General features: G+C 37.8%; 2 protein-coding genes and 6 non-coding genes across 13 annotated transcripts; 2 read left to right on the forward strand and 6 right to left on the reverse strand.

Moving 5' to 3' along the window:
- Positions 1-307: 307 nt before the first annotated feature.
- Positions 308-381, reverse strand: TRNAV-AAC (transfer RNA valine (anticodon AAC)). The gene has a single exon. It is a non-coding gene; the product is annotated as a tRNA-Val (tRNA).
- A 1,615-nt stretch (positions 382-1,996) lies between these two features.
- On the reverse strand, positions 1,997-2,070 carry TRNAV-AAC (transfer RNA valine (anticodon AAC)). Its single transcript has one exon. It is a non-coding gene; the product is annotated as a tRNA-Val (tRNA).
- A 794-nt stretch (positions 2,071-2,864) lies between these two features.
- On the reverse strand, positions 2,865-2,938 carry TRNAV-AAC (transfer RNA valine (anticodon AAC)). The gene has a single exon. It is a non-coding gene; the product is annotated as a tRNA-Val (tRNA).
- Positions 2,939-3,732: 794 nt separating this feature from the next.
- On the reverse strand, positions 3,733-3,806 carry TRNAV-AAC (transfer RNA valine (anticodon AAC)). Its single transcript has one exon. It is a non-coding gene; the product is annotated as a tRNA-Val (tRNA).
- A 794-nt stretch (positions 3,807-4,600) lies between these two features.
- Positions 4,601-4,674, reverse strand: TRNAV-AAC (transfer RNA valine (anticodon AAC)). Its single transcript has one exon. It is a non-coding gene; the product is annotated as a tRNA-Val (tRNA).
- A 794-nt stretch (positions 4,675-5,468) lies between these two features.
- Positions 5,469-5,542, reverse strand: TRNAV-AAC (transfer RNA valine (anticodon AAC)). The gene has a single exon. It is a non-coding gene; the product is annotated as a tRNA-Val (tRNA).
- Positions 5,543-6,440: 898 nt separating this feature from the next.
- Positions 6,441-18,316, forward strand: LOC111783871 (Amino acid kinase family protein). Of its 6 annotated transcripts, none has more exons than XR_015422882.1 (14): positions 6,441-6,609; positions 6,735-6,965; positions 7,328-7,425; positions 10,408-10,450; positions 12,973-13,034; positions 13,137-13,193; positions 15,067-15,102; positions 15,183-15,260; positions 15,951-16,017; positions 16,096-16,158; positions 17,257-17,360; positions 17,446-17,556; positions 18,119-18,188; positions 18,263-18,316. XR_015422882.1 is itself a non-coding variant. In XM_023664705.2 (13 exons), exons 1-12 carry the CDS (start codon positions 6,570-6,572, stop codon positions 17,539-17,541), a joined length of 975 nt encoding a protein of 324 aa, XP_023520473.1. In that variant the 5' UTR covers positions 6,441-6,569; the 3' UTR covers positions 17,542-17,556; positions 18,119-18,316. The 6 variants fall into 6 exon arrangements, 2 of the variants coding, with proteins under 2 accessions (XP_023520473.1, XP_023520472.1); XR_015422881.1 differs by having other exon boundaries at positions 18,288-18,316; XR_015422884.1 differs by having other exon boundaries at positions 18,119-18,171.
- A 3,039-nt stretch (positions 18,317-21,355) lies between these two features.
- LOC111783873 (transmembrane emp24 domain-containing protein p24delta9) lies at positions 21,356-24,956 on the forward strand. The gene is made up of 4 exons (XM_023664706.2): positions 21,356-21,706; positions 21,816-22,025; positions 24,339-24,415; positions 24,570-24,956. Exons 1-4 carry the CDS (start codon positions 21,497-21,499, stop codon positions 24,712-24,714), a joined length of 642 nt encoding a protein of 213 aa, XP_023520474.1. The 5' UTR covers positions 21,356-21,496; the 3' UTR covers positions 24,715-24,956.
- Positions 24,957-25,389: the final 433 nt, after the last annotated feature.

Raw genomic sequence — 25,389 nt, forward strand, 5'->3', positions numbered from 1 at the left:
CCAGCAAAAACATGACGTTGGACCAATCAAACTAGGCCTCTGATGCTAAGTGTAGTTCATGAGTTTCTTGGCTAAATCAAAAGCATATAACACGCTCGTAATTATTCCACCCCAGTCCTCGTTTGTTCCTACGAATATTTCTTCAATAAAAGTCCATACAAGTAATTACATGCTCAAGTGTGTTCGAGGGCACGATTCTCGGGCTTATCACGCGCTTAAACTTTCTCGTACCGGCCTAGAATGAATCAAGATTGTAAAAAAAATGAAACAAAATAAAAATAAAATAATAAAATAAAAAATTCAAATATGGCGTCGCCCAGACTTGAACTGGAGACCTTCAGTATGTTAGACTGACGTGATAACCAACTACACCACGACACCATTTAAAGCCTTCTCAGAAGGTCAGATGACCATAGAGTTAAGCTCGAACTTCCTAAAGCCTGCGCAAAAGCCCGTGGTAACCTACCAGGAATTGGATGCGATGAGAGCCTACAAGTAGGCTGGCTGCCTACCGAGTGCTTTTTTACTCACCGCTTTGCTAACTGCCGCTAGTGGTGGGAGGAGCGTTCGAGAGCTGCATTGCCACTAGAGGGTCGTTTATGAGCGTCGGTTCGGTCTGCGTACTTTCGATCTTTTATATTTTGTTTGAAATAGTATCGCGAACCCTTTCTCCGTTTGTAACAAACCTTAACAACACATGCTTGTATTGCTTTTCAATTTGCTTTAGCTGTGGTGTTGTTTGATTTTAAATTGCACAATTCTAACCTTCAATTTTATTTTCCTTTCTTTTTGTCACGGTTTGAGATCTGAAACCTCGAAAATCACGCAACGAAAGACCCAACGACTCTTCGTCCAGCGAAAACAGCCTGTTGGACCAATCAACCTAGGCCTCTGATGCTAAGTTTAGTTCATGAGTTTCTTGGCTAAATCAAAAGCATACAACACGCTGGTAATCATTCCACCCTAGTCCTTGTTTGTTCCTACAAATATTTCTTCAATAAAAGTCCAAACAAGTAATTACATGCTCAAGTGTGTTCGAGGGCACGATTCTCGGGCTTATCAAGCGCTTAAACTTTCTCGTACCGGCATAGAATGAATCAAGATTGTAAAAACAATGAAACAAAATAAAAATAAAATAAAATATTCAAATATGGTGTCGCCCAAACTTGAACTAGAAACCTTCAGTGTGTTAGACTGACGTGATAACAAACTACACCACGACACCATTTGAAGCCTTCTCAAAAGGTCGGATGACCATAGAGTTATGCCCGAACTTCCTAGAGCCTGCAGAAAAGCCCGTGGAAACCTACCAGGAATTGGATGCGATGAGAGCCTACAAGTAGGCTGGCTCCCAACCGAGTGCTTTTTTACTCACCGCTTCGCTAACTGACGCTGGAGGTGCGGGGAGCGTTCGAGAGTTGCATTGCCACTAGAGGGTCGTTTATGAGCGTCGGTTCGGTCTGCGTACTTTCGGTCTTTTATATTTTGTTTGAAATAGTATTGCGAACCCTTTATCCGTTTGTAACAAACCTTAACAACACATGCTTGTATTGCTTTTCAATTTGCTTTAGCTGTGGTGTTGTTTGATTTTAAATTGCACTATTCTAACCTTCAATTTTATTTTCCTTTCTTTTTGTCACGGTTTGAGATCTGAAACCTCGAAAATCACGCAACGAAAGACCCAACGACTCTTCGTCCGGCGAAAACAGCCTGTTGGACCAATCAACCTAGGGCTCTGATGCTATGTTTAGTTCATGAGTTTCTTGCCTAAATCAAAAGCATACAACACGCTGGTAATCATTCCACCCTAGTCCTTGTTTGTTCCTACAAATATTTCTTCAATAAAAGTCCAAACAAGTAATTACATGCTCAAGTGTGTTCGAGGGCACGATTCTCGGGCTTATCACGCGCTTAAACTTTCTCGTACCGGCCTAGAATGAATCAAGATTGTAAAAAAAATGAAACAAAATAAAAATAAAATAAAAAAATTCAAATATGGCGTCGCCCAGACTTGAACTGGAGACCTTCAGTGTGTTAGACTGACGTGATAACCAACTACACCACGACACCATTTGAAGCCTTCCCAGAAGGTCAGATGACCATAGAGTTAAGCCCGAACTTCCTAGAGCCTGCGGAAAAGCCCGTGGAAACCTACCAGGAATTGGATGCGATGAGAGCCTACAAGTAGGCTGGCTGCCTACCGAGTGCTTTTTTACTCACCGCATTTTAGATTTCTTTTTCAGACCTTTCTTAAATGCCGCTGGAGGTGGGGGGAGCGTTCGAGAGCTGCATTGGCACTAGAGGGTCGTTTATGAGCGTCGGTCCGGTCTGCGTACTTTCGGTCTTTTATATATTGTTTGAAATAGTATCGCGAACCCTTTCTCCGTTTGTAACAAACCTTAACAACACATGCTTGTATTGCTTTTCCATTTGCTTTAGCTGTGGTGTTGTTTGATTTTAAATTGCACTATTCTAACCTTCAATTTTATTTTCCTTTCTTTTTGTCACGGTTTGAGATCTGAAGCCTCGAAAATCACGCAACGAAAGACCCAACGACTTTTCGTCCAGCGAAAACAGCACGTTGGACCAATCAACCTAGGCCTCTGATGCTAAGTGTAGTTCATGAGTTTCTTTGCTAAATCAAAAGCATATAACACGCTCGTAATCATTCCACCCCAGTCCTCGTTTGTTCCTACAAATATTTCTTCAATAAAAGTCCATACAAGTAATTACATGCTCAAGTGTGTTCGAGGGCACGATTCTCGGGCTTATCACGCGCTTAAACTTTCTCGTACCGGCCTAGAATGAATCAAGATTGTAAAAAAAATGAAACAAAATAAAAATAAAATAAAAAAATTCAAATATGGCATCGCCCAGACTTGAACTGGAGACCTTCAGTGTGTTAGACTGACGTGATAACCAACTACACCACGACACCATTTGAAGCCTTCCCAGAAGGTCAGATGACCAAAGAGTTAAGCCCGAACTTCCTAGAGCCTGCGGAAAAGCCCGTGGAAACCTACCAGGAATTGGATGCGATGAGAGCCTACAAGTAGGCTGGCTGCCTACCGAGTGCTTTTTTACTCACCGCATTTTAGATTTCTTTTTCAGACCTTTCTTAAATGCCGCTGGAGGTGGGGGGAGCGTTCGAGAGCTGCATTGCCACTAGAGGGTCGTTTATGAGCGTCGGTTTGGTCTGCGTACTTTCGGTCTTTTATATATTGTTTGAAATAGTATCGCGAACCCTTTCTCCGTTTGTAACAAACCTTAACAACACATGCTTGTATTGCTTTTCAATTTGCTTTAGCTGTGGTGTTGTTTGATTTTAAATTGCACTATTCTAACCTTCAATTTTATTTTCCTTTCTTTTTGTCACGGTTTGAGATCTGAAGCCTCGAAAATAACGCAACGAAAGACCCAACGACTCTTCGTCCAGCGAAAACAGCCTGTTGGACCAATCAACCTAGGCCTCTGATGCTAAGTTTAGTTCATGAGTTTCTTGGCTAAATCAAAAGCATACAACACGCTGGTAATCATTCCACCCTAGTCCTTGTTTGTTCCTACAAATATTTCTTCAATAAAAGTCCATACAAGTAATTACATGCTCAAGTGTGTTCGAGGGCACGATTCTCGGGCTTATCACGCGCTTAAACTTTCTCGTACCGGCCTAGAATGAATCAAGATTGTAAAAAAAATGAAACAAAATAAAAATAAAATAAAATAATTCAAATATGGCGTCGCCCAGACTTGAACTGGAGACCTTCAGTGTGTTAGACTGACGTGATAACCAACTACACCACGACACCATTTGAAGCCTTCCCAGAAGGTCAGATGACCATAGAGTTAAGCCCGAACTTCCTAGAGCCTGCGGAAAAGTCCGTGGAAACCTACCAGGAATTGGATGCGATGAGAGCCTACAAGTAGGCTGGCTGCCTACCGAGTGCTTTTTTACTCACCGCATTTTAGATTTCTTTTTCAGACCTTTCTTAAATGCCGCTGGAGGTGGGGGGAGCGTTCGAGAGCTGCATTGCCACTAGAGGGCCGTTTATGAGCGTCGGTCCGGTCTGCGTACTTTCGGTCTTTTATATATTGTTTGAAATAGTATCGCGAACCCTTTCTCCGTTTGTAACAAACCTTAACAACACATGCTTGTATTGCTTTTCAATTTGCTTTAGCTGTGGTGTTGTTTGATTTTAAATTGCACTATTCTAACCTTCAATTTTATTTTCCTTTCTTTTTGTCACGGTTTGAGATCTGAAGCCTCGAAAATCACGCAACGAAAGACCCAACGACTCTTCGTCCAGCGAAAACAGCACGTTGGACCAATCAACCTAGGCCTCTGATGCTAAGTGTAGTTCATGAGTTTCTTTGCTAAATCAAAAGCATATAACACGCTCGTAATCATTCCACCCCAGTCCTCGTTTGTTCCTACAAATATTTCTTCAATAAAAGTCCATACAAGTAATTACATGCTCAAGTGTGTTCGAGGGCACGATTCTCGGGCTTATCATGCGCTTAAACTTTCTCGTACCGGCCTAGAATGAATCAAGATTGTAAAAAAAATGAAACAAAATAAAAATAAAATAAAATAATTCAAATATGGCGTCGCCCAGACTTGAACTGGAGACCTTCAGTGTGTTAGACTGACGTGATAACCAACTACACCACGACACCATTTGAAGCCTTCCCAGAAGGTCAGATGACCATAGAGTTAAGCCCGAACTTCCTAGAGCCTGCGGAAAAGCCCGTGGAAACCTACCAGGAATTGGATGCGATGAGAGCCTACAAGTAGGCTGGCTGCCTACCGAGTGCTTTTTTACTCACCGCATTTTAGATTTCTTTTTCAGACCTTTCTTAAATGCCGCTGGAGGTGGGGGGAGCGTTCGAGAGCTGCATTGGCACTAGAGGGTCGTTTATGAGCGTCGGTCCGGTCTGCGTACTTTCGGTCTTTTATATATTGTTTGAAATAGTATCGCGAACCCTTTCTCCGTTTGTAACAAACCTTAACAACACATGCTTGTATTGCTTTTCCATTTGCTTTAGCTGTGGTGTTGTTTGATTTTAAATTGCACTATTCTAACCTTCAATTTTATTTTCCTTTCTTTTTGTCACGGTTTGAGATCTGAAGCCTCGAAAATCACGCAACGAAAGACCCAACGACTCTTCGTCCAGCGAAAACAGCACGTTGGACCAATCAACCTAGGCCTCTGATGCTAAGTGTAGTTCATGAGTTTCTTTGCTAAATCAAAAGCATACAACACGCTGGTAATCATTCCACCCTAGTCCTTGTTTGTTCCTACATATATTTCTTCAATAAAAGTCCATACAAGTAATTACATGCTCAAGTGTGTTCTTGGGCACGATTCTCGGGCTTATCACGCGCTTAAACTTTCTCGTACCGGCCTAGAATGAATCAAGATTGTAAAAAAAATGAAACAAAATAAAAATAAAATAAAATAATTCAAATATGGCGTCGCCCAGACTTGAACTGGAGACCTTCAGTGTGTTAGACTGACGTGATAACCAACTACACCACGACACCATTTGAAGCCTTCCCAGAAGGTCAGATGACCATAGAGTTAAGCCCGAACTTCCTAGAGCCTGCGGAAAAGCCCGTGGAAACCTACCAGGAATTGGATGCGATGAGAGCCTACCGAGTGCTTTTTTAATCACCGCATTTTAGATTTCTTTTTCAGGCCTTCGCTAACTGCTGCCGGAGGTTGGGGGAGCGTTCGAGAGCTGCATTGTTACTAGAGGGTCGTTTATGAGTGTCGGTCCGATCTGCGTACTTTCGGTCTTTTATATTTTGTTTGATACGCGAATATTATGTTGTATGCACTAAATTGATATGTTTATGATGTGATATGTTATGATATGATATGTTGAAGGCACGTTCGATTTATGTTATGTGACTATTATTATATATGATATGATTGATATGTGCATGATACGAATTATTAATTGTAAAGACATGATAAGTTATGATATGGTTTATGTAAGAAAGAATTCGACCGTATTAGACCCAAACCAAATCAACCAAAATGCTAGCCTGGAGCTGTCAAAAATATATTATCTGACTAGTTTCGAACCAGTGATATTTATGGTGAAAAATGCGAGTACATAAGAGGTAGAACGAACTTTTAACCTAACTATAATTATGAGTAACTCGTAAAAGATCGACTTGTTTGTAATAATTATATCAATAGACATAACTTATCCTACCGTGTATAAGAATTTGTATCGTTCTATAGTGCACAAGAATAGATTATAGACGGATACAAAACATTCTAAAATGATTGTTGTTATTAGTTTAATTAATTTTCATAAAAATTCATTTTGAAGGATTAAATTTAAAATTTATTAAACGTACAAAAAAAACTAAAATTAAATAATCCAAAGCAAAGGACTTAACAAGTACAATAATACACAACTTTTTGTTGGGAAAAACCCGCGCATATATGATATCAACTTAGCTTCGACATGGATTCGACCATTGAAGACTTCGTCATTTAAGCAAAATTAAGGAGGGGAACGAATCGCTCCCGGTCTCCGACAATTTTTTCAAAGTTATGGATCTAACCAAACCACTCCGATGCATCGTAAAACTGGGTCTGAATGCAATAATTTGTAGCTCAAGAACAATTTCATCGATTTTCGTTTTTTGCTTAGTTTCCGTATGATTTTCTCATGTGCCTGTTGTTTTGTGCATCGCATAACTTTTCATGTTAATCCAGGAGGTGCGGCTATTACTTGCAAAAATGAATTGGAGACGATACACGAAGAAAATTTGGCGACGGTTTCGTCACATCTGAGGAAAACTATGGTTAGTGGCTCTTCTTCTGAAAATACTATTGGAATGGATTGGAGCAAGCAGCCTGGAAAATCCGATATTGCGTGTACTGCAGATGATTTCGGAGAACATGAAGTTGGCCTTGCGAGTCCCTTCATAGTTGTCCATGGAGCTGGTAAGTTCTAGGTCATTCAGAGATACTTATTTTAGAAAAAAGAATATCGATTTTACTCCTTCATTTGATCTGGTCTAATATCAATCTTCATTCGCATAAACTATGCACTATCAATGTACAAATTGACTATTGAATGTTTCTCCCAATGCCTAATTTGATGAAATTGAAAAGGGAAGTTTTAGGTAAAAATGGACATAATGTTCTAGTAAATTCACGCAATAGATTTTTATTTTTATGGAACTAGCTTGAAAGGATGAGAACTGATGGTAAGGATCAAGATATAAATGCATGAAAGTTTAAAGACGATACCTGTTAGTTCTGCTACAAATACAGAGGGTTATGGTTCTGTATGGTTGCTTCAGGTTCTTTTGGGCATTTTCAGGCAAGTAAATCAGGGGTCCATAAAGGAGGACTTGATAGACCCTTAGTCAAGGCTGGATTTGTTGCCACACGTATATCCGTAAGTTAACGTGTGTTGTACATTTCTTTAATTGGTTTTTCTACTTCCTTGTTATTGTTTTGACAATCAAATGTGCTCATTGAGTACTTGAACCTGTATCAGTTCAGGCATCACTTCTTCTGGCTGAAAGAACCTATATATCTTGAAGAAATTAAGTACATTTTGGTAGGCTTATTGTTCCAATTGCATATTGTTTCCTTATAGTGCCCTTTTTAAAATCTTGGTCGTGAACTTTCCCAAAACCACCTTGGGATGGAAGAAGAAAAGAAAGAAAGGACAGGCAACTTGAAAAGTGCCCTGTTGGGGAACGAATAATGTAAACTTGGTGATGCAAAAACAAAACAAAGGCTAGACTATTTTGGATTTTAGTTTAAAAGTTTAATTTTAGTTGATTGATATCTTCCAGTGTCTAGAAATTCTAATTTTAAATGATTTCTCAAGTCTTAATTGGAATCGACTGGGGTTCTGTGCTGACTTAGTCAAATGTTTTCAAGTTGAGGAGAGATCTTGCAACAAGGAAGAAAAATAAGTAGAAATAAAGAAACAGTTGGTCAAATCAAGTGGTTGCAAGTGCTTTAAGAAAATAGGAAAGCTTAGTGCAAGTTCTTCGTTTTACTTACTACACTTTAGATTCAGTGTTGACTCATGGTTGAACAAGAAGTCATCAAATTTCTTAAAATCATAATACTGCTAAATTTGCCCTGATTTGAACTCTCGAAGACTAGTATGTTTGTTAGATCCCACATCGATTGGGGAGGAGAACGAAACACCCTTTATAAGGGTGTGAAAACCTCTCCCTAGCAGACGTGTTTTAAAAACCTTGAGAGAAAGCCCAAAAGGAAAAGCCGAAAGAAGACAATATCTACTAGCGGTGGGCCTGGGCCGTTACAATGTTTTAAATTAAACTAATTTGTCTTTAAATATCAGTATTGTAAAAATGTTTCTAAGGATACTGAAAAAGTTTCAGTTTTCCCTGTTTTTTTATTACTACAATACTAATCTTAGTATCTTACTAATATTATCATTGTTTGAGTTAAGCTGAAGGCTAGAACTCTCGATGTATTTGGGTGCTCTACTTTTTTCAGCAATAGATATATCCTCCTGTAGTCAACGGTTTCACAATGTATGGTGAAGGGTCCTAGATGGAACATATTTGGCTTTTGAGAATGGTTGGCCCTCGGTTTATGTAATTTTAACTTTCAATAGCTCTAGAAGGACCAAGATAATTAAGCTTGAAGATGTCTTCCTCCAAATTTCTTCAATTTAAACTCGATATGGCCACAAAACATTCTTTTGGCTCATGATAGACGTGACAATATAAGATTCAAAGGTTGCTTGACAAACTTTATGCCATCTCATTGCGGAAGAATGTGTATGTGTGGGATACGCAAGCTAATGGGTGGCATACAATGCTCAGAAGGCCATTCCTGGATAGGATTTGAAAGAGGGGGACTCTATTGGTTATTTTAATACAATATTTCTCTATGATCTTAGTGATCAAGGAGTGTATAAGATTGATTAGAGTGGACTTGTTCACATTCAAATTGCTTTTTGCTACTATTAAGGAAAGGAGACTTCTCTTCTTTAATTTTTCAATTCCCTCTAAAAGTAACCTTTGCCAAAGAAATGCAAGGTTTGACACTGATCTCTAGTCTAGCGGCCTCAACATGAGTGACAAGGTTCAGAAATGTAACGCCCGTCTCCTCTCAACCCCAATTGGAATTCCTATGCAGAAGATTTTGGGAGGATTTCAATGCTTCCTTTCTAGTTCAATTTGTTGGAGGTTATGGCTTGGATCCTTGCCACTTTTCTATTAAAGTATTGATATAATTAATTTTTTTTGTAAACCATCCCATCAGCTTAAGCTTTTGAGTTCATTAGTGATTTAACATGGTATCTAACCTGGAAATCTTGTGTTCAAGCTCATGTTGTGAGATCCCACGTCGGTTGGGGAGGAGAACGAAACATCCTTTATAAGGGTGTGGAAACCTCTCCCTAACAGACGCGTTTTAAAAACCTTGAGGGGAAGCCCGAAAGGGAAAGCCCAAAGAGGACAATATTTGCTAGTAGTGGGCTTGAGCCATTACAAATAGTGTCAGAGCCAGACACCGGGCAATGTGCCAGCGAGGAGCCTGTTTCCCGAAGGGGGGTAGACACGATGTGGTGTACCAATAAGGACGCTGGGCCCCGAAGGGGGGTGGATTTGGTGGGGGTCCTACATCGATTGGAGAAAGGAACGAGTGCCAGTTAGAACGCTGGGCCCTGAAGGGGGGTGGATTGTGAGATCCCACATCGGTTGGGGAGGAGAACGAAACACCCTTTATAATGGTATGGAAACCTCTCCCTAGCAAACGCGTTTTAAAAACCTTGAGGGGAAGCTCGAAAGGGAAAGCCCAAAGAGGACAATATCTGCTAGCTGTGGGCTTGGGCCGTTACACATGTAATGGTATTTTCTCCCAAATCAATATTGGTTTCCTTTTGTTTGGCCTTTTAAAAAAATTTCAAGCCTACAAGTGAAGAGAGTATTTAAGTATTGATATAATGAATTTACGGTAACCCATCCTATTTGCTTTAACTTTGGGTTAAATTGATGATGTAACATTTTCCAAACTATAGGTTTCCCAGGTCATTGCTGGTACCAATGGTTTTGCAATGCTTTTGTCCAGGCATTTGGTTAGAGTGGAATAAATTAATTTTTTAGGATGAGAAGGAATGGACGGGTCATCTGTGGGATGATATTTTCTTTTCATATATGTTTTGGCTCTTCAGTCCCAATACTTATGTAATTCCTCATTTACTCCTTTGTTTAACTTTGTGGTCATTTGTACACCATTTATCTTCATTAACTTTGTTATATAATAAAACACAGTGAACTCTAGTTTTTATTTTATTTACTTTTGGGTATGAGGCTAAAATTTTGAATATTATCCTTAAGCTTCAAATTTGTTTAGTACCGATATTTTCACATTTCTTGTATGTCAGGTCACTTTGCTCAATCTCCAAATTGTTAGAGCCTTGGCGAGAGGTATTTTTTGGTTAATGCTGGTCTCCGTATTTTAATTTTTCTGTCTATGTCTCTATTTACATCACATCATTCATACGCAGCCCTACTTCATTTTGGTTTTAGCTGCAACATGGTTCATACATGCTATAATGATGTCATTTGGGCATCTTATGTAATGACCAACTTTGTTTACGATTACTATCAACATACAATTCTATGGAAGCAAAAGAAAGCATTTTTACTCTAAAATAAGAATCATTGTCTAAATAAATATGCAATTTATAATGTACTGGATTGAAAGCTAAAAATAAAGAAATTAGAAAATTTCCTTGACGTCTCCTTAAGAATTAAATCTATTACTCATGCCAAAACTATATCCAAAACTGTAAAAGTCAATCACGACATGATGTATACTTGAAGAATGATTTGAAAAATATTTGAAAAATAAAAACTGGGCACGTAAATATTGAATCATCACAAAACATTCTTGTAATCGTAACTTTATTTTGCTCACCATGAATTTTCTCTACCCTCTCTCCACCCCTACCTCCTAGTTTTCTCGTGGCCATTGATCTCCAATCCATGGAAACCTACTCACCCCTAGCTCAACCACCAAAGAGCTACTCTGCATGGACGATAACCATTGACTGAAAAACCTTTATGACATCCAACACTTAGGAAATAGAGCGAAGATAACCAAAATCGAAACATGCAAAGGAGAGTTGTCGGAAGTTGAACGAAAAAACTCTCAACTGCAAATGAGGAAATTGGGGAGGCTCACATAATCATGGTTGGGGAGTCCTGAAAATTATGTTTCTAGAGTTGTTTCATGGATTTCAAGTTTTTGTGTTTCATTTTGACACTGAATTTGCCAAACATACACGTGTATCTTTTCCTATCCGTCAAAAATAAAAGCTCTATGACTTTTCATTTGGTTCATAATAATATGTGAGGACCCTCTACTGTTCCAAATATTTTTGGTCCTCGTTGGTTTCTCACATTAATTGATGACTGCACTTGGATTACATGACTATTTCTTCTCAAACAAAAATCTGGCGTTGGTACTAGTATTTCTGCCTTTCACTCAATAATTCAAACCCAACTGACAATGCTAACCTTATCCCTATGCTTTATGTATCAAGCACTCAGAATTGAGGGGGGTTACAATGCTTTTAGTGTATGTAGATGACATCCTATCACTGGAAAAAATGAATATGAAAAGATTGAAGTTAGGAAATTGATGGCAGAATTTGAGATCAAAGAACCTGGAAGAATGAAGTACTTTCTCGATATTGAAGTGGCGTACTTAGCTCAAGCTATTTTTATACGACAATAGAAATATGTGATGAATTTATTGATGAAAATAGGGAAAAATGGATATAAGCTCACCAACGCCAATAGATTCACATCAGAAATTAGAAGTAAAAAGAAGAATCTATGATGAGTTGAGAGATGTACTAGAAGCTAGTGGGATGTTTTATATATCTAACACACACTCATCCTGACATAGTATGCTCAGTAAGTGTAATTAGTAAATTTATGCAAGATCGACTAGAACCTTTTTAGGCAACATATATTGAGTGTTACATTACCTGAAAGGGACTTCAGGTAAAGGAATGGAACAATTCCCTCCAATTGGAAGCTTACAAAAATGCTAACTATGTCGGATCAAGTTGAAGTTTTTTTTTATCAATGAAATATGTTTCCTTGATTTAATATCCTATGGGTTCCTATGAGTTTTCTTGTCAACCAAATCTAGTAGGGTCATGCGGTTAGCTCATGAAATTTGTCGTGGCATGTGCAAGTTTGCTCAGATACTCGTGGATATTAAAAAAAATGAATGAAATATGTTTCCTTTTAAAACAAAAATTGAATTATCACTAGACTGAAAATCGTTCAAACTAATGGGATTTAATAGATTTGATCTTTCAATATATGTTCAACAATCCTTCTTATGTGTGAGATTGAATATTAGCACAAAGCTCAACACATGGATGATAATATGAATTGGGGAGGTATTGACATTGCCTAGAAGTTTAAGCTAATAGGTAATGGTATAGGCCCAACAGGTAGACTATTAATATCAATGAGGAATTGATAGTCTTCTTTCCTTTTCTCTCTCACAGCCACTCCACTATTAGTTTCTTCTTATTTTCTCTCAGCATCACATTCACGTATGCAGGCTCTTATTTCTTTAATCCTTGTGTTGGACACCACCGGTTCCTCAAATTTTTTTTTTCCTTAAAGATGTTTTTTTCCAACTATAACCGTAATGGCCTTTTGGATAGTAGATGTGAGGCAAGACCCAACTGGAGGAACCTAACAAACATGGAAGAGATGATTTAATCAAATAAAATAAGAAAGGATTTGTGGGTTCATCGTACGCAGATATCAACAAACACACGCATACACGGATGTATACATGTCTTTCTATATTTTATTTATTTGTTCAACTGAATGCTTAACGTTATCAGTATGTTCAACACCATACATGGAAATTAAGTCAAATATTTTAGTGAACCTTGTTTGGGTTTTCTTTGCAGAGGGTATTCCATCTGTTGGAATGTCTCCATTTTCATGTGGATGGTCCACTTGTGAAAGAAATGTTAGTGAGCCATTTTAGAAGAATGTATTCTTGAAATTTAACTTCTCAATCGTTTCCTTTGCATATCATTCAATTCACAGTTCAATGTTCTTTTTCTTCCAGATGGATGCAGGTGATTTACATGGGGTGTCTAAGGCTATTAACTCCGGTTTTGTTCCTGTAAGGTTCATATTTTAGCATTGATGTTTCATGATTGATGATAGATTTCCTTGGTTGATTGTTTTTTATGATTCTTTCACTTTCTATTTTTCTGGATAAGGTATAATTTCATTGATGAGATGAAATGATATTTTTATCATCATCTCAAGTACTTGTGATTTGATTCAATTTGATGCTTTCAAAACAGATTATATTCTTGAATGCCAGAGACTTGTTGGCTCTAACATGGATTTGTTTTTGTTACGACAATGTGAAAGAAATCTTGGAGAACACATTGTATCATTTTATACCTACTTACATATATACCATATTACTTCCCCTCAAATTGAAGCATACCCCCTAAACTCACCTTGATGGTTCTATTTCACGATTGGTATCCCGTTTAAGGAATATGGATGGTCTCATTGCAAGAAATTTGCATCTTTCTTTTTGTTTGTGAGTCGGTCCACCACGATCAAGACCCACACTCCCTTTTTTTACAGAGCCGCGATAAACTTTTCATTATAGATAAAAAGATGGGAAAATGTTCAAGGACAAACTCCAAAAGGGTGTAAAAAGGAGCTTTAACAACCAAATAATGAACAATTGTCCAAATAGTAAGAGAGCCTAAAACAAAACATTGAAAATTAAACACCAAGCCAAAGAACTCCAAGCTACTCCTTCAAGCTGCAATAGCTGCACCAAGCTACTACCAGAAGAAACGAACATCTAGAAGACTTTGATTAGAGTAAAAATTCGAAGAAGATACCCAGCTTCAGAGTGCAAGATCACTCTTATTGAAAGAAACCGATAGATACAAAGCTATCTTAACACAATAAAAGGCAGAATATTCATGGCTTAACACAATTCTTAGTTTTGGTTCTCCAATGTTGGTAAATGCCTTTAGACTTGCTGATGAACAAGGCACCAAAAGGAGAGATAAAAACAAAATTATCTCATAAGCAAAAGTACAAAGCCATGAATTTTAGTCAGTTGATTCAGTTTGGGTGTCAGAAAAAGATTCTCAAGGGTTTCAATGTTGGAAGAAACAAAATTGCTAAACCAAGACGACTTTCTTCATAATTGGTGGTCAATAATTGATATTTTTCTTCATACCTCTGGTCTTTCCCTAAATTTGAACAAAATGGTCCTTATTGGGATCGATATCGAGGGGTGAGTTGTTGTTTCACGCTGAGAAAATGGGGTGTAAAAATGATTCCTTACAGTTGTGTTACCTCGGCATCCCTTTGGGTGCAAAATTTAGAACGAAATCCTTTGGGGAACTACCTCAGGTGTGAAAAGGAGGAAATCTCACCCTTGTCCAATAGTCCTCTATTATTTTTGAATCCTCAAAGCTCCTAAAGGGGTCACTACAAGATAAGATTAGTTGGCTAGGAACTTCTTTTGGAATGGAGGTAGTTATCAGGCTTGAAGTCACCTGGTGAATTGGTGCAAAACCTCACTTATCATTATGGGGGCTTTTGTTTCGGGCTTTCGAGCAAAGAAGTAACACTTCTCCTAAAGTAGTTGTGGAGGTCCACACAAGAAGAAGAGGCTTTGGGAGAAGGGTTATTTCTAGCATCTATGAAAATGGTTGGAAGACTCTCATGCGTATAGGTAAAGAGAGAGCAAGCCTTGGTTTTCACAGTTTAAAGTTAACCAAGGAAGTAAAATTCGTTCTTAGAAGGATAAATGTGGGGGGGGGGGGGGGGGTATTGATATTGTTGTTTCTCACCCTGCGTAGTCACAATGTGTATCTTCACTCTACATGTCTGTTATGCTTCTGTGCATTATTCTTTTACTTTGTCTCTGGTTTGTTCGGCCACTCCCATCATAACATACTGTTTTCCCGTTAAACTAGATAATAACGTCACAACTATAACGTTTTGCTTAGGTTCTGCATGGAGATGCCGTTTTTGATGATTCCCTGGTTTGCTCTCTTTTCTTTCAAAATTTCATCACGTGGTTAACTGTTAATTTACTTGACTGACTTTTCCACTTCTTTACTAGGGTTGCACAATATTAAGTGGAGATGTAATAATACGACATCTTGCCGAGAATCTGAAGCCTGATTATGTTGTGTTCCTCGTATCCTTACGACTTCAAAAATGATCTAATTCCATGCACGTTAGATACAACTCCACCATGAATTCTGTTTATGAATGCACTATCAGACAAAGATGCTTTATAATAGAGTTAACCTGTTTCATAGAATAGTTCTATCTTTCTAATTTTATGTAACGGTCCAAGCCCTCCGCTAGCAGATATTGTCCTCTTTGGGCTTTCCCTTTCGGACTTCCCCTCAAGGTTTTTAAAACGTGTCTGTTAGGAAGAGGTTTCCACACCTTTATAAAGGGCGTTTCGTTCTCCTTCCTAACTGATGTGGGATATCACAATCCACCCCTCCTTTAGGGCCCAGCGTCGTCGCTGGCACTCGTTCCTTTCTCCAATCGATGTGGGACCCCGCCAAATCCACCCCACTTTGGGGCCAGCGTCCTTACTGGCACCCCTTTGGGGAACAACTTCTCGCTAGCACATCGCTCGGTCTCTGGCTCTGATACTATTTATAACGGCACAAGCCCACGGCTAACAGATATTGTCCTCTTTGGGCTTTCCCTTTCAGGTTTCCCCTCAAAGTTTTTAAAACGCGTCTGCTAGGGAGAGGTTTCCACACTCTTATAAAGATCCTTCGTTCTCCTCCCAAACTGATGTGGGGATATCACATCTTACGTGTAGGTATATTTCTGTTGTAAGTGTTCCACTTAACGTAGATTGAAGACAGATGTTTTAGGTGTCTATGATCGTCCTCCAACAGAACCTAATGCAGTTCTTTTAAGAGAGATTGGTAAGATAATAAAACATCCTCTTGCCGTAATCTTTAATTGCAGAAGTTTAAGAACTGACTAATTCTTCAATGCTGCAGCTGTGGATGGATGTGGTCGTTGGTCTGTTATACGACCTATACTGCCTAACGGTAACAAAGAAGGTTAGAACATTGTTTTTTTACTTCACGGCATAGTTATGAGACATATTTGTGTAGCTTTTTTGTCTGTTAGTTTATGCTTTTTGTTTCTTTTGTTTAAACCATTGGTACCTGTGTTAATGACCTGTATTTTTAGAACAATTTCTTCATATTTGGCTTCCCTTGTTATTAATATGCAACGAGGATCATATATTCTTGTGCTAAGATCCCTGAAAATCTCTCCACGCTATTTATATTATTCGTATGTATTTAATGTTTAAATTTTCTCCACGCTATTGAAATTTTTAGGAATTCTAATTATAAAATCAATTCCTAATATTACCCCTCACCCTGAGAAGGATAGAAACTTCTATCTATGGTGATTGCCTCTTTAAGATTTAATATCCTATGAGTTTTCTTAGTAATCAAATGCTTATTATGATTTTCCAGTTAGATTATTTGAGGTATGTGCAAGTTGATACGAACACTGACAAAACAAACGCAGAATGTATTGAGAGGCCCACTCTTTGCATTCGGCTGAAAATGGTCATAGTCTCGAGTTCTTACTCGAGCTGAACAGCTCCAAACAAAGAAGCCTTATCCTACAAGGAGACTACGAAGAGCTCCAAGTGGAAGGGAGTTTTTTTAGCTCCCGATACGCCGAATGCCGAATCCTTAACAAGGACGATGACCATTTCAGTAGACACCAAAGTCCAGTCTAAGATTCATAAGGAATCTCAAGAGCCCAAGGGACACACCTTTCAACCAAATCTAGACATACCTGTATGAGATCGTTAAATAGATCTTCAGAGATAGAGGATGGCCTCTGAACGATAGAATCGTACCTTTCTTTCTAAGACTAAGAATAATCTACTTTATTAACGAAAACAAAGACAAAAAAGAGAAAAGTGAATCAGTTGATCCTTTCGCCCCTCCTACTTATTACGATGAAAAGAAGGAATACACCTAGGAATGCCAGAGTGGTTAAGTGAGGCCGAAAAAGGTAAAGAAAGGTTAATTGCCCTTTCACTAGGAATACCTCGTAAGGACTACACCGCAAGAGACATTTTTGGGTGAAACAGCCTGACAGTTGTTTTTGTGTTTTTCATTTGTGATGGATAGTTGAGATAAGTGTAGCCGCGCATGATACAACTGGGGGAATGGTGACTAAGATATCAGAGGCGGCAATGATTGCAAAGCTTGGTATTGAAGTGTACATTGTAAAGGTGAATCTTTTTTTTTGTGTGTTTTTTGGTTGGACGAATTCCATTTAATGTTATATAATGTTTATTTATGTGGCGCTTGGTGCAGGCAGCAACCGTCCATTCGTTGAGAGCTCTAAGTGGGGAAATCCGAGGCAAAATTCCAGATGATTGGCTTGGAACGGTCATTCGGTTTTCAGGATAAAGCCCCCACAATCAGGTACTTCCACTGGAATATCTCTTTGTCTATCATCTACTCCTTAAAATACTGTGGGAGATTACTGCGCCAGATATACCTCTGTCTGGTTATTGGAATTTACTTAGTGCCATTTTTTTAAATTGGACTCAACAAGAATCTCCTTACTTTGATGCACAATGGTGTTTGTTTGGGGTGAAAGAATGACTTGATTTAATGCTATCATTTACTTCTAAGAAAGAGTTGACATTAGTTATGGTTTGGAGATTTATTTATATTTATTGTTTCCTAGTAGGTAGAGATTTAGTTTATATTTGTAACATGGTATCAAAGCTTTTTTATTCTGAAAAATCTAATTAGAACCAAATCTTGACTCAACTGGTGAGGCCTCCATAACTATGGATGATCCACCGTGATTAAGTTTCACTCACAGTGTTCATAGCTTTCAACCTCTTTGGGACTCAATCGGTGAAGCCTTCATAGTTGGTGATCATTGATTGTGATTCAGTTTTACTCATAGCGTTCATAACTGTCGATCATCCACTCCACCGCAAGTGTTAAATCCAACAAATCTATTCCACTGCAGGTATAAGGTGAGATTGGAACATTGGAAATGTACAAGACAAGATAGTAGCTTAGGTATAAATTACTTGGAGGTATTTATTCTAGTTGTAAGGATATTGGTATCTTTGGTTGCCAACTTAAGAAACTCTCACAATCTGATGTGTAGAATGCATTTCTTTATGGCAATTTAGATGAGGAAATCTACACGAGCATTCTTCTACGATTTGAAAGCTCAAGAGGTACAATATACCAATTGAGACAGGTTTTGTACGGACTAAAACAATCACCAGGGGCATGGCTTGGAAGATCCATAAAGGTTATGAAAGATTGTGGGTATAATGAAAGCCAAGGAAATCATACTCTTTATTAGGCACTCAATATCAATGGGAGTTTCAGTGCTTCTAGTGTGTAGATGACTAGTAGATGACATCATAGTCATGGAGATAACGAAGTGAACTTAGAAGAAAATTAATGAAAGAATTTGAGATCAAAGAACTTAAAAGGTCAAAGTAATTTTCGACATTGAAGTAGTGTAATCAACTCAAGGTATTTTTATATCACAACAAAAATATGTGATAACTTAAAGGAAGTCCGTAAATAATGTTGTAATCTTATATAGATCAATTTCGTGAAGGCATATGAATCATACCATATAAATTTAAAGGAAGTTGGGAAGAATGTTGTTCAAATTATCACGAGATAAAGATACTAAAATGATTTTTATATATTCATTCATATCATCATGCAATTAATACTGTATTCGAGTTTATCCTTTTCGAAGTTTGAAAAAAAATTATGAAATCTTTTTTCAAAAATATTGAATAAAAGGATTTATAATATAAAATGTCATCTTGCTCATTATTTTGAGGAAGAAGAAGATGACATGACCAGTTCAATACATCCATCCAAAAGGGGAGAAATTTCATATTTTCTTTAAATGGGCCTTTCTGGACTGATTTTCATGAAATTCTTTGGGTTCCTAAAAATAGACTCAAAGATGAACTTACGAAGAAAAATGGAACAATTTGGATATTGGACTTTCTCAATTATAATGGCAAGAATCTTGTGAATTTTTTATGAACTTTAAGCAAGTAAGCTTTAAAGGGTTATAAAGAATTAAGCTAAGAACCATAAATTAAGGACCTAAATCGAACCTTTTGCTCGGAATTCATAACACTTTAAAACTCATCATATGCCCACCGTTGTGCATGAATTATTAATAGAAGGCTTAATATGACATGTTAAGAAAATGTATAAATTTTGGTGGTCATAGGGGTTTGTTTAGGGACTAAACCGAGGATAAGTACAAAATGATCGAAAATGCCCCTACCATGCCTAAGTGTTAGTTTATGAACCAATTAAACTCCAAAATCATTGGAGTACGCTGAGGGGCTAAACCAAGAACTAAGGGTAAAATGACCAAAATGCCTCTAAAACTTTCTTAGGATATTTCATCGTCCAAACAACCTCCAAATAACTCAAGATCTTAAGTAACATTTATCTATAAAAACACGAAGGTTTACCCAAGATTTTAAGATGTTTGAATCAAATTTTAGAACCTAAGCCAAGTTTGGGGCGAAGCCAAAGCTTAAGAGAAATGATGAAACTACCCCAAATCCCCTAAACAAAAATTCTAGATGCCATGAATGAGTTATGCATGTTATTATGAAATCTTCCTAACTTATGAGATTTTATTAGGGCTTAAGAATTTATGATGAGAGTTATGTCATGATTGTGCCTTAAGAATAACCCTTGGAGCAAGAACCCATGAAACTAAGAAAACGCTCCAAGGACAAGAATCAAGAAAAAACACAACACCAACCTTAAGTCCACTAAAACATGAAGACTGCTAGGTACCACTCAGAACAAGGACCAAGGTCCTTAGATTCAGAACCTAAGAACCCCTAGACCTCCCAAAATACAACATGTTTAACTTGGACTACATCGTTTGGAACACCTGAAACCTTAGATGTAGGTTTTCAGATCATCACTTGGAATTTAAGAAGTCTTGGACGCACGTTTTGAACTGCACCGCTTGGAAAGTAAGAAATCTTGTGATAAGAAACCCTAATCCTCAGCCCAATGATCCAAGCTTTTGTTGAAGTAAGAACTCTTGAATCAAAGAAATTAACAATTCCTTATACAAAGTTCGGATCAACCAAAAGATAAAGGTTAAAATTAGATTACCTCTTAAGATCACTGTAAGCAAGATTCGGATCAAGACTTTATTGAATGACTCAGATGCAATCCACCACAAACATGACATAAAACTTAGACATGACAAAAATGATGCTCGAATTTCGAAGGGGAAAGTCTTAATTTGAGAGCTAAATTTTCATTCACAAAATCTGTTTTTTTACTTATAGTTTGTGGGTATTTATAATTTCTCCCTAAAACAAACTTTCAATTCTTCAAATGCCCTAGCCATAATTTACCCCACTCCCCTCTAAATGTCCACAAAATAAGAAGTCAATTTGACAAATAACTTCTCACCCTGTTGCCCCTACAAGAATTGTGAAATTAAAAATAATAAATAATGTTTTCTAACAACTTCCGAATCGAGTACAATTTATAACAACTTCATCTGCTACTTCAACTGTGCAAATATTCATTTATGAAGCACCAAATGGTCTTTCTTCAATTGAATAAGCTGGTAACACATGAAATAATGGTAAAAACCAAGCCTATCCAATTTTGTAGATGAAGAATAAATACTTGTTGAATCTTCTTGTCATTAGATTGTGTAACAGGTCTAGATTTAACATTTGAAACACTGTAATTCTTATCACCTTGGACATAGGTATTTAAACTATATCACTTGGAATGTATGAAGCCTTGGACATATGTTTTTAGACTATTTCACTTGGAAGGTAAGAAGCCTTGGGAGTAGGTTTTCAGTTGTATTGTAGGGAACACATGAAGCCGTAGATGCAGGTTCAAACTACATGCGTTAAGTCCTAGGGAGACTATCTTAGAGAATAATAAACGAGAACAAGAATTAAAGATAAAAACAAAGAACCAAGAAATAAAGATAAGAAACCAAGATTCATTTACGTTGACCTACCAAAATGAGATTTAAAAAAAACAAAAGAAAAATGGAGGAGGGGCACAACGGTAAAATGTAATACAAACTCTGCTTGGTTAAACACGTGTCAGTCTGTGGCGGAAGAAATAGGACGTGTCTCAGCCAACGGGAATGTCAATTTAATTTTGACGTTTTTGTTTGTTTTTGTAATATGTAATAATTATTATTATTTTTATTTGGTTTTTTTTTTTATACATTTTCGTTGGCCGCCGTTGAAATCTCTCCGGTGTTCTTTCTCCTTCAAATCACACTAACTCGAATCTCTCTCTACCTCTGTTCTACTTGCCATTCAAGATTTTCTTCCATTTTCAAAAAATGGTTCCTTCCTTCGCCGCTTTTCAGCTCCTCCTACTCATCGGATTTCTTTCTTCTGGATCGGAATCTCTTCGATTCGACTTGCAGTCCGGCCACACCAAATGCATCTCCGAGGACATTAAGCAGAACGCCATGACTGTTGGGAAGTATCACGTTGTCAATCCCAACGAAGCCCAGCCTTTGACTGATGATCGCAAGCTTGTTGTTAGGGTATGGTTTTTTGGGAGGATTTCTTGATTTTTTTTTTTTTTTTTTTTTTTTTCTTTTTAGGGTTTTTGATCGATGAGTGATGCTTGATTTAGGGTTTTGGAATCTGTAGGTGACTTCGACTACTGGGAATACCTTCCACTATTCCGACAAGGTGGAATCGGGGCAATTCGCGTTCGTTGCTGGGGAAGGGGGTGATTTCATGACCTGCTTTTGGGTTCCTGATCACAAGCCTCAAGTAACATTAACGGTGGATTTCGATTGGAGGACGGGTGTGGCTGCCAAGCAATGGTCCAGTGTTGCTAAGAAGGGCGATGTCGAAGTAAGTTTTTGATTGTGTTGACAAATCTAGATTCAACTTCGTTCCTTTTGATGGCTTCTGCTTTCACCTTTTGCTAGTTTTGGAGGATTTTGGTTGGCGTTTTTATTCGACATTTCAATTCTTTGTGAAGCTTTGATTCTCTGGATTTGAGGAATTCACTATTCTTTGCTTGTATTAGTAATATCTTCCTGCCTAGGCTTTCTTTTTCATTGAACAACCTAGACTTCCTTTCAAGTCGCAAACTCCAAGCAATCGTTGACTTCGTTCAACCACACAGTTGTTTTGTTATCCTTCTTCTTAATCTATGCGCTCAACCGAATTATGTTTCTTTTGTGGAATTAGCAAATGTCAAGAATAGTTGAAGCATTGTAGTGGGGAATTTCAAATCTAGTCGTTCGTCCCCGGCTTCTTTCGGTTCATGTCTTTGGAACTAGAGTTAGCAAAAGAGGTAGGGAATCTGCTCAACTAGGTGTCACAATCGCACTTTTGTGGTTGTGGATAACGATTGTGTCACACTTGGTCTAACTCAACAAACAAGTCAGTCGTGTGAGATTCGGACTTCACGGACAATTTTGGTATATACTTGAGTCTTGAGTCATGTTTGAGAGAGATGTTTTATAAAACGTGAGTGAGGTAATACATTGAAAACAATTTTTAAAAAAGCGATGTTATAGGCTAAAAGTGAATAAGCAATCATCACAGCTTTGATAGCATATATCTCGGGTAGGAAAAATTGACGACTAGTCACGTCCCCAATAGTACATTTTGGGGCATTTTAGTCCTCGTGGGTGTAGACATGATTTTGGTGACACAACAAGAATAGTAAAGACCTATCTGACATGAAAGCAAGTAAAAAGGTTTGGATCGGGCATGCAACCATGGACAACACGTCATGGACAAGCATGATCGAGACATCCAAGACGCGGCCAACAGGTCTTGGACAAGCATGACCGTGGCATTAGGCACCTATCTCTCCAAACATAATGTCCGAGACTTCATTTCCCTCCCTTAGGATTGTTGACGGCTCAAAAAGAGGTTTGGGGTTGGCAACATTTGGCCAGGGATTGTGGTCAATTCTAGATTTCCTCTCATTGTTAAAAAGAACAAGAAAACAACCCAAGTTCTTCGTCCCATGGATCCTTGTGCTTATCTTACTATGAAGCTTCTTTCTTTGATCCCCTTTGTTACCTCCAAGCTCATTTTGCCAACAAGGTCTAGTTCGGGATGTCTTATCCTTCTCTTTCCAGTATAAAAATAAGATCTTTAAATCAATAGGACGACTCAACTTTTTCTTTCCCTTTTGCCACTCAAGATCTGCATCCCCTCTAAATTTAGAGCCACTGTTCTTTGTTGTTTGAAAGAAGTCATATAATTAGGTTAGATACATTAACAATGGCTGTAGTGGAGAGCATGACACAGCCTCCCGAACACAATTTTCACTCGCCAAGTTTTCTCGGTATTCTTTCTCCTATGGTACTAACAATCTTATTGCTGGTTCTCTCTTAAGAACAAACTTTTACAATTCATAAAGAGCCCCGGCACCATTATTTTTGCTATTAAACTCCTACACTATTTACTATTGTTTGCTTGCATTAGACAAATCTAGATTCAACTTTGTTCAAATAGTGTATTTTTAGAATCCCTATTGCTGTATCTAAGAACATTTGAAAAGCGTTCGGATTGTTTTTGTGGAAAGGGGCTGACAGTAGCTAGGGGTGTCAGTTAAAATACAAAAACTGGAAAGGGTCTTTACAGCCCATGAAAGGAGATTACAAAGCTCAACAAATTGTTTTAGCTTAATATTGGGTATAAGGTGGGGTTTTTGTAGTGAAATCCTTTTTGGGATGACATCTGGTTAGGGTGACCATTCCCTTAATTTTTCATAATTTCTGACACGATTAATTATTGAACAAGGTTGGAACCCGAGTGTTCGTAACAGGAATCTAGAGTTGAGGAGAGGCTCGTTCGATAGGGAGTTGGAAGAAACAAAAATTGAAATACAAAAATGAAGTTAGGAAGATAAACTTAAAAGTGTAAGTTTATTGGTTTGATTTGTGTTACATTAAAATGCTTTTATACAAATGTCAAATTACTATAAAAGACGACTATTAAACGCTATGAACTTGTAACAACTTCAAATGCTGATGTTGTTGCTTCAATGGCTGCTTTCATAATTTTGGTTGAACGACACAGATCTATACGGCACACGTGTTGTTTGTATTTTCAATTCTAATAAATTGCTGAAATACGTTGTTCGGGTTATTTTCCCAAATCTCGTGCGCTGTGCCATTAACGTTTGCCTTACAATGCCAGGCTATGGAATTTGAGATGCAGAAGTTGTTTGAAACTGCCAATTCTATTCAAGAAGAGATGTATTATCTCCGTGAAAGGTAAACAGAACAAAGCTATATCTCTCTCTCACTCTGTTTATGGAATTGGTATCACTCGATCCCGATCCCGATCCCGATTGACCTCGATAGCCTTACATGTGGTTTTTGTTCTGTGTTGGCCTGAAATGAAATTTTGAACAATGTACGATGGCAGGGAGGAAGAAATGCAAGATCTGAATGCAAGTACGAACACGAAGATGGCGCGGTTGAGTTTTCTTTCGCTTTTCGTTTGCTTATCGGTAGCGGGATTGCAAATTTGGCACCTCAAGACCTTTTTCCACAAAAAGAAGCTCATTTGATTTTTCCTTTTTTGTTGTAAACCAAATGAGCCTCTTCTTTTGTGTTATGTGAGAGCAGCCAGCGGTAGCTTAGCTGAAGGCACAGAGAAAACAAGGCCGTAGCATTCATTAGCCACATATAGACGATTCAAAAACTCACTGTTACAATATGGTCCCTTGAGACCTATCAAAATCAATAGAAATTACACAATATATTTGTATGATACAATTATGCCTAATTTTTAATACCCCTACTTTTTTTATTCTATATTTTAACAGCTTTTGGGTTTTTTTGTGTTTCCAAGTCCAACATTTATGTTCCTAAGGGTTCCAAAATTTAATGTTTTTGGTTCGCGTCTTGAACTCTCAACTACTCTAACTAACATAAAACATTGGTTTAATTGTTGTCGTCATCGTCATAAAATTTGTTTTACAAGATAGCAATTTACATGAAACAACACATTATAGCAATACATTAGAATAACTCCTAAAATTTTGAAAATTATTGGAACAATTTAGAGGCCAAACTAAAATTTAGGAGTAAAATGACCAAAATGCCCCCTAAGACTTAAAAAGATATAGTCAAGGTTTCAATTCGATAAGAACACACACATTGTTGGAGTGTTTTGAGTGTAAGAAGTCTTTTATGTACGTTTTTAGACTATGTTGCTTTGAATGTATGAAGGCGTTGCTTTG

This window comes from Cucurbita pepo, chromosome 11 (assembly GCF_057944985.1).
Source record: "Cucurbita pepo subsp. pepo isolate OVF chromosome 11, ASM5794498v1, whole genome shotgun sequence".
NCBI classification, from domain to species: domain Eukaryota; kingdom Viridiplantae; phylum Streptophyta; class Magnoliopsida; order Cucurbitales; family Cucurbitaceae; genus Cucurbita; species Cucurbita pepo.

Excerpts from the sequence above, each read along its gene's own strand:
- LOC111783873 (XM_023664706.2), top strand. The coding sequence starts at position 21,497 with ATGGTTCCTTCCTTCGCCGCTTTTCAGCTCCTCCTACTCATCGGATTT. Across the intron at positions 21,707-21,815 it reads ATCGCAAGCTTGTTGTTAGG|GTGACTTCGACTACTGGGAA; the intron begins GTATGGTTTTTT and ends TGGAATCTGTAG. Across the intron at positions 22,026-24,338 it reads CTAAGAAGGGCGATGTCGAA|GCTATGGAATTTGAGATGCA; the intron begins GTAAGTTTTTGA and ends TTACAATGCCAG.
- LOC111783871 (XM_023664705.2), top strand. The coding sequence starts at position 6,570 with ATGGATCTAACCAAACCACTCCGATGCATCGTAAAACTGG. Across the intron at positions 13,194-15,066 it reads TTAACTCCGGTTTTGTTCCT|GTTCTGCATGGAGATGCCGT; the intron begins GTAAGGTTCATA and ends CGTTTTGCTTAG. Across the intron at positions 17,361-17,445 it reads TTGAAGTGTACATTGTAAAG|GCAGCAACCGTCCATTCGTT; the intron begins GTGAATCTTTTT and ends CGCTTGGTGCAG.